This window comes from Sinocyclocheilus anshuiensis, unplaced genomic scaffold (assembly GCF_001515605.1).
Source record: "Sinocyclocheilus anshuiensis isolate Anshui unplaced genomic scaffold, SAMN03320099.WGS_v1.1 scaffold1726, whole genome shotgun sequence".
NCBI classification, from domain to species: Eukaryota; Metazoa; Chordata; class Actinopteri; order Cypriniformes; family Cyprinidae; genus Sinocyclocheilus; species Sinocyclocheilus anshuiensis.
Window position 1 is genome coordinate 364,264 of NW_015546155.1, and position 7,551 is coordinate 371,814.

At 35.5% G+C, this 7,551-nt stretch overlaps 1 protein-coding gene across 1 annotated transcript; it reads left to right on the forward strand.

The window, feature by feature from the left end:
- The first annotated feature begins 2,893 nt into the window (after positions 1 to 2,893).
- LOC107701328 (regulator of G-protein signaling 16-like) lies at positions 2,894 to 4,258 on the forward strand. The gene is made up of 4 exons (XM_016503316.1): positions 2,894 to 2,987; positions 3,179 to 3,318; positions 3,433 to 3,599; positions 3,703 to 4,258. The coding sequence occupies exons 1-4, from the start codon at positions 2,944 to 2,946 to the stop codon at positions 3,862 to 3,864; spliced, it is 513 nt and encodes a 170-aa protein (XP_016358802.1). The 5' UTR covers positions 2,894 to 2,943; the 3' UTR covers positions 3,865 to 4,258.
- Positions 4,259 to 7,551: the final 3,293 nt, after the last annotated feature.

The window sequence follows — 7,551 nt, forward strand, 5'->3', positions numbered from 1 at the left end:
GTAAAATAAGAAATAAATGCATATTGTGAGAAATGAAGGAAATTTCAAGACAAAAAGATGCATTGTGAGAAATAAAGCCACAATTATGAGAAATAAAGCTGCATTTGTGAGCTACACAGTTGCAATTATGAGAAATATAGTCACAGTTGTGAGCTATAAAGTCGCATTGCTAGAAATAGTAACGATTATGAGATATGAAGTCAATATTGTGAGATACAAAGTTGCAATTGTGACATATAAAGTTGTAATGCAAGAAATAATGCCACATTTGCGAGAAATAAAGTCCTAATTATAACAATAAAGTCGCAGTTGTGAGATACATACTTTCAATTATGAGAAATAAGTTGCAATTGTGATATATACAGGTGCATAGTTAGAAATAGTCACATATGTGAGAAATAAATATGTAATTGTGAGAAACACCGTTGCAATCATGAGAAATAAAGTCACAATTAAGAGAAATAAAGTTGCATTTTTGAGATTAAAATTCAAATTGTGAGAAATGAAGCTGATATTGTGAGATCTAAAGTTGCAACTATAATAAAGTTGCAATTAAAAGAAATAAATTCACAATAATGAAAAATAAAGTCTAAATTATGATAAATTAAGTTGCAGTTGTGAGATTTAAAGTTCCATTGCAAGAAATAAAGAGATACAATGTTGAAATTATGATAAATAGATACAAAAATAAAGAGATACAAAGTTGAAATGATGCTAAAGTTTCAATTAAGAAATGAAGTTTTAGTTATGAGGAACAAATTTGCATTTATGAGAAAAAAAAAGTTGGTTGTGAGAAGTTGCAATTATGACAAATAAAGTCACAATTGCTAGATACAAAGTTGCAATAATGACTAATAAAGTCGCAATTACCTTTTTTTTCTCTGAATTAGAAAAGGACTTTGACAGAAACGCATTAATAGTGACAATTTAGTGACAAATTATTTGTATATAATGACAATTATAAACACAAGGCTTTTTTTTTTTTTTATTCCTTCTTTCCCACAATATTTTTTATACATTATGACTTTGCAGGGTGTATATTATTTTCTGCCTGGGCACTAGCAAAGAAAACATGTTTGCATCCAGACTAAAGTGACAGTGACAATAAGACATGCCACAGCTGGCCTGAGACACATGCTGTAACACTCTGTCCCCAAAAACACCGACCTTTGATTGAGCATGTAAACACAGCACAACATAATTGTCCTCCAAATTAATGTAATAAAGTTCACAGTTGCTGGAATCAAATCTCTGGCACTGAGAAGTCAATACCAAAGGCAGTAAACAAACCATGTTATTGCTAACAGTGATGGTTACAGGTTCACTTAAGACTGAGATCTCTTTAATTATTGTTGTAACAGCAATAAATAGAGAGAAAATAAAGCCTTAGAGTCAACATGAAATGAAAATTCACCCTATCACCCTATTTTATACATGTATTTTATAGAGTTTCTACTCGATTTTGAACACTTGAAAATAACTTTCATGGCATAACCTAAAGTAGTCAAGTTGATTTAGTCATATTAAATAATATTTTTTTATTGGAATAATACCAGTTAGTTTAAATGTTACAGCATAAAACACTTTTTTTCAAGATTTCTGACCATTTTTTACTTTTTTTTTTCAATATAGCCTACAAAAGAACAACTTCAAGGCAATAGCATTTCTTCTGAGATAACACTCGTTGCTTATCAAAAGAAATACAGAAGCATCTCCTCTCAGCAGGATAAATATTTTATTTACATGCAACTCAAAAGAGCATAAAAAATTGCATGAGGCTGCATCATTTTGCTTGGATCCAGAATCATTTGGAACAAAGGGAATCACAATTAATTTCACCTGAACAGATTTCTCTTGTAATTTTCAGATACCCAGACATCTCCCACATATTCTCCGTCTCTATTTCCTGTTGGTACGACAATGCTTTCAAGACCCTCCGCTTGAATACCAGACGGGTTCACACAGTGTGAGTCATTTGCATCAGCAGGGGTTTTAAGGCACGTGGGTGGGCTTCCTCCTGTCTACAAGTCTCAGCTGAGACTTCCTATATGCAGCAAACAGCCCCTGTTAACACACACGTGTGGTTAAAATAAATTTCCATCAGCCTATAGTTATTAATAATGACATGTATGCAGCTTTTAGTTAATGCATTTGCATCAATATACTGTACTTGCTATATTTGTATTCACATAGTTACAGTATCTATTCATTAGCATTAAAAGTAATCGAATAAACTACTGTATACACTCTAAAAAATGCTGGGTTAAATATAACCCAGCGCTGGGTTATATTTAACCCAGCATTTTTTAGTGTAGCGATTTCACACAATGGCATCAGAAATTCAAACACTTCAAAGCACAGTTCACCCAAAAATGACAATTCTGTAATCCTTTACTCACCCTCATGTGGAAATCAAAAGAAGATATTTTGAAGAACTGTTTTTGTCTATACTATTAAAGTCAATGGTGTCTAATGGATCTCACTGACTTTCAGTGTATGAAAAAAGCACTGAAACATCAATATCTTCTTTGGTTTTCACATAAAAAGAAAGGTTGGGAGCAACATAAGGGTGAGTAAATACTACAAAAAATTCCTATTTGGTTGAATTATCCTTGTAAAGCTCAACATTTGGCTTTGCATCCATTTCCAATGTTTTTTTTAATGCACCAAATGGAGACGATTAAGCACAAGGGAGGAAAAAGTGAATCTTTAAGGCAGTGCCTTCTACTGGAAATGATTCACTGGAGACTAAAGGCTGCGTGAAGGGCAGAAACTCCCCCTCCTTTCACAGCCTGCGTTTCATTGGCTGAGTCAAGTGATGTCATGGAGCACGAAACTGTATAAATAGCCCAGCGCTGCTGGCATTTAGACAGAATCAAAAGTCTCAGACAATACTAACTGTTAACTTGTGGAGCATAGTGGGAAACCTCTGGACCTATTAACATGTGTCGATCACTAGAGCATCTGCCAAACACCTGTCTGGAAAGGTATGTTTCATATTTACTCAAAAAATAAGTAGTATAGGGAGAGCAGATGACACTATTTTGTTTTAAACTAGACCAGTTAAGTAGCTTATCCCAAAATTAAGTGATAATATATGCTGTTTTTGATTTTAATTCTTGAGCAATTTTTAAGTACTTTCCCACAATGCAATGATGAATACTTTTGTTCCTCACAGGGCAAAGGAGCTCAAGGCCCGGTTTGGAAGTTTTCTGCTAAAGCAAGAGCTTAATATAATGGGCCACTCACAAAAAAATGAAAAACTGATGCTGGAGGACAGACAGAACTGGTCTTTCCATGAACTCCTGTCTCACAAAGGTAAATTAATATCAGCAAGAACGGTGGCAACATAAAGCACATGATTCTCAGACTGTAGAATGAAAGCTATCAGGTGGCTCTCAGGTCTAATGTTTTCTTCATGTTTTTTCGCAGAGGGACAGTGCGCTTTCACAACGTTCCTGTCATCGGAGTACAGTGAAGAAAATGTTGCTTTCTATTTGGTCTGTGAGGACTACAGGAACACGAAGAGCTCCTCGAAGCTGTGCTCCAAGGCCAGGAAAATCTATGAGGAGTTCATCTGCTCTGACGCACCAAGAGAGGTACATTTTCGAAGAATATTAATAGCACAAAAACTCACACTCACACATAGATTTCATGGACAAAAAAAATCTAATGGCAAATAATTCCTCTGCTTATTTTCAGGTTAATCTTGACCATGAAACTAGAACCATCACCTTAAAGAATATGGAGCAGCCCACATTGTCCTGTTTCAACCTTGCCCAGAGTAAAATTTACACCCTTATGGAGAAAGACTGCTACCCTCGTTTCCTCAAGTCAGCGGTCTACCAGGAACTCATCACATAACATGTGGGTTAAACTACCCTAAAGACGACAGCGGAGGAATGCGTCCCTGATAAACATGGCATTTGTGTGACGTGATGGTCCCTGAATGATCTGAACCGGTCTCCTGAGGTTCAGGGGGACTGGAAACATGGACTCAAAAGTCAGACTGGAAGGCCTCAGACATTCGAGAACATTAATCCTATGAATACAGCAGTGGAGCACACAGAGATCAAGTTTGCAGCACTGGACAATAACTGTGAAAGTGGAATGACTTTTGCACAATTATGTAAAGTGTGTATTTTGTATTGCCTATGAGTATTTACTGAAAGTTATATTGAAAATAGTATTTATATTTGATGAACAAATGTGGGTTATCTATTGAACATTTGAGTGAAAAAAATGAATAAATATTTTTACATGCAAAGATTTGTCTTTTGCCATGCGTCTTTTTAAAGCTGCAGTCCATAACTTTTTTTTTTTGTTAAAAATGATCCGAAATCAATATTTGAGCAAATACATAACCAACCAGTGTTCAAAACTATCGCCTTACTTTAGCCCGATTCACAACGGTTAGTTTATAATAATATTTTCTAATTTGAGTGGTACGGGTAGGTTTTCGCGGGAAATTCGAGCACGCCGCTGCGTCATTACATCACATCTGTAAACATAAAGAAGTTGTCCCGGCTAATAAGCTATCGCATGTGAGGATCGTGCAGGTGGCGGATCATTTATAGCCTTTTCTCACAGCAGCCTGAATAATTTTAGCTGGGCCAGTGTGTGTTGTGATTGGCAGCACTCTGCGCCTGACGCCTGGTCGGGAAATGTCATGCCCCTTGCCATAGCTGCCTGCTAGCTTCAGTGTAAATATTGCGTCAAAATCAAATCAATTTGAGCGCGATTTAAACCCGGATGATTGTAACCACATTTTAAGTTCGTCTGCTTTGGGAAAGCTAGCGTGTCTCCGATTCGTTGCCTTCTCTAGTGCAGCTCAACCAGGTCTTGTCCCATTCGTCGATATTTGTGATATCACAAATCCCGGAAAATATGCGTTGTAGTCCAAACGAGTCGTTCGTTGAAGTTTTTGAAAAGTGATTTCTGTTAAATAAAATATCTCCTTTTGAAGTGGATTTTGAGCTTTGTAACTTTGCAGATCTTTTTTATGCTCAAACAACAACATTACAGACTAGCTAAAGTCGAAAAAGTGAAAAAGCATAATAGGACCTCTTTAACATTAATCATTTGAGAATAAAGTATAACAATAAAAATAATTTGAATGGTTTGATGTGATATGAGCAAACCGATCTTTAGATTTAATCACCATTGGTAGCAAGATTTATGGTAATGTGTTTTCCTCAGTTGGTCAGAACAAACGTGGCAGACTTGTTACTTTGCGGTGACTGACTGCCACACATACTCTTCAGAACATTAGATTCATCCGCCCAACTCACAACCCACGCAAGCTAGATAATTACGCACACAGCTGCAATTCCAGGTTTTCAAACAGAGATGGTGACAAAGAGGCAAAACTTACGGACTGCAGCTTTAAATGCATAATCATCGACAGCAAAATTATTGAATTAATGTGTTTAGAATATATGAGTTTTATTGGACTTTTATTTGACTTTTATTTTTATTTTATTTTATTTTATATGTGCAGCTAAAAGGAAATGGCTGTTTTAATGTCATAATGAATGCATTTCCTCTTCACACATATCCCACTCACACAGGTTGTTTTATTTTGCTTTGCTTTTAAGATTTTATTTTATTTTAATTACATTTTTACATTTTAATTACATTTTATTTTATTTTATATATATATATTTTTATGTTATGTGCAGCTAAAAGAAAATGATGTTTTAATGTCATAATACGTAAGAGACATCCCACCTCTGCCATTCATCTTCCCACACATCCCACTCACAAGAGTTAATGGAGGCTCTTAGTCACCTCCAGCACACAAAGCCTGGTGCCTTTCTCAGTGAGCCTCATAAAAAAGACAAAAAATCTATTCTATTCACATACACACATAATTAGCTGCTACCAACAGGATCATTCAATTTTTCCAGAATACACAGCCAAGCAGCAGTATTTATTCCAGGAAAGCTCAGTGGTGATGAGGCTGGTCTCCATGGCGACAGCGTGGTCCACTCATCTCACCCACTCCACACCTCTGCAGGAGCCCACTCTGACTCACTTTCTCTGAACCCCCTTATGCTGCCCTTTAAAACTGTATGAACACTACGGTGTCCGCAATAATTCTCACCATTCACATTTGAACAGGGAAAACTGGCTCGATATTGCTCGTAGAACGGACTAAACAGTCGTAGAACAGTCTTATGAAAATGTACCATCATGTTAGTATTTTTAAAGACTTTTTTAGTTTTGAAGAGAGCTTTTTATTCTCTACTTCTTGAGAATAACAAAAAAATGAATGCCTTAAAGAACCCAGAAACCAAAACACACTGTTCCTAAAGGGGTCATAGGATGCTACATGCACAATTACAAGTTGTTTGAACTGAAATGTGTGTTGGCAGTGTGTGTACACAACCACCCTATAATGATACAAATCCCCCCAGTGTTTTTTTTTTTTTTTAATCTGGTTAAATGTTTTCCCCTTTCTCAAATCGAGCCGATCTCAGATGCCTGTCTGTGTGGCGTCACGAAAACAGGCCCCTCCCACAATAATTTGATTGACAGTAGCGTTTCAGCACAGACTGGACTGGTGTCTTACCTCAGACCCGCCCTGAGTGAGCTGTCATCAGTCCAACATTGTTTCACCGCTGGAGCAGTTGTAGACAAGAATGACTCCTAAGCGATTGAGGTGTTCTGTTGTTGGATGTAATAATGAACATAGCAGTGATCATTTACTCCCGACATCTGAGCCGCTGAGCTCATTAACATTTAAAGGAAAATGCTACAAAAACGGCTTGATCTGAAAAGAGCTGTTTTTGACAGGGTAAAAAAGGTGTTTTTTACACTACCATTGAGAAATTTTAACCAAACTATGTTACAGACTTTTCATTAAGACCCTAAAGAATCATATCAACTTGTGGAAAATGGGAATCATATGACCCCTTTAAGAACTTATAATACAACATCAAAAGCTTTTTTATTCTCCAAACATCCACATAGACAAGAAGAACCTGTTAAGAATGAAGACCATAAAATCCAATTAGAATTAATTAAAATGCTATAAATGCTTCTCATATTTGTTATTTCCCCCCATAATAATTGTTTATATTAAAGAACATACAGTTGGTGAACTCCTTGAATCACAAAATGAGTTGTGGTTCATTAATGTACCTAAATTGACACTCCCAGTTTTTTATATTTTCGTAGTTTTATTATATTGCAGTTAAGGCCAGACAGCCAAATAGGGTAAAAATGTAACATTGAGAATTGCAAATATTTTTTTGTTATGAAATGTTTTGTTTTGTTTTGAAGTGTTATGTTTAAATATGCAAATTAGACAGTATCTCATAAAATACGCAAGAATTTGCATACATTTCCAGAATATAAATTTGAACACTGAATTACGCCAAGTTCAAATTTGTTGTTTCATTTTGGTTTATTTTTAGTTTGCACAGAGAAGATTTTGGACATTTTTGGAGATTTTATTTCTCCATAAATCTGAAAATACTGTCAACAGCCAGGGAAAATAAATAAATAAATAATTTAACTAAATTTAAAATAATAAATATATATATA

What these genes read in the sequence shown, in the direction of transcription:
- LOC107701328 (XM_016503316.1), top strand. Translation starts at nt 2,944, where the DNA reads ATGTGTCGATCACTAGAGCATCTGCCAAACACCTGTCTGGAAAG. An exon ending in CCAAACACCTGTCTGGAAAG is followed by an intron (nt 2,988 to 3,178) that starts GTATGTTTCATA and finishes TGTTCCTCACAG; the next exon opens with GGCAAAGGAGCTCAAGGCCC. An exon ending in GCTCTGACGCACCAAGAGAG is followed by an intron (nt 3,600 to 3,702) that starts GTACATTTTCGA and finishes GCTTATTTTCAG; the next exon opens with GTTAATCTTGACCATGAAAC.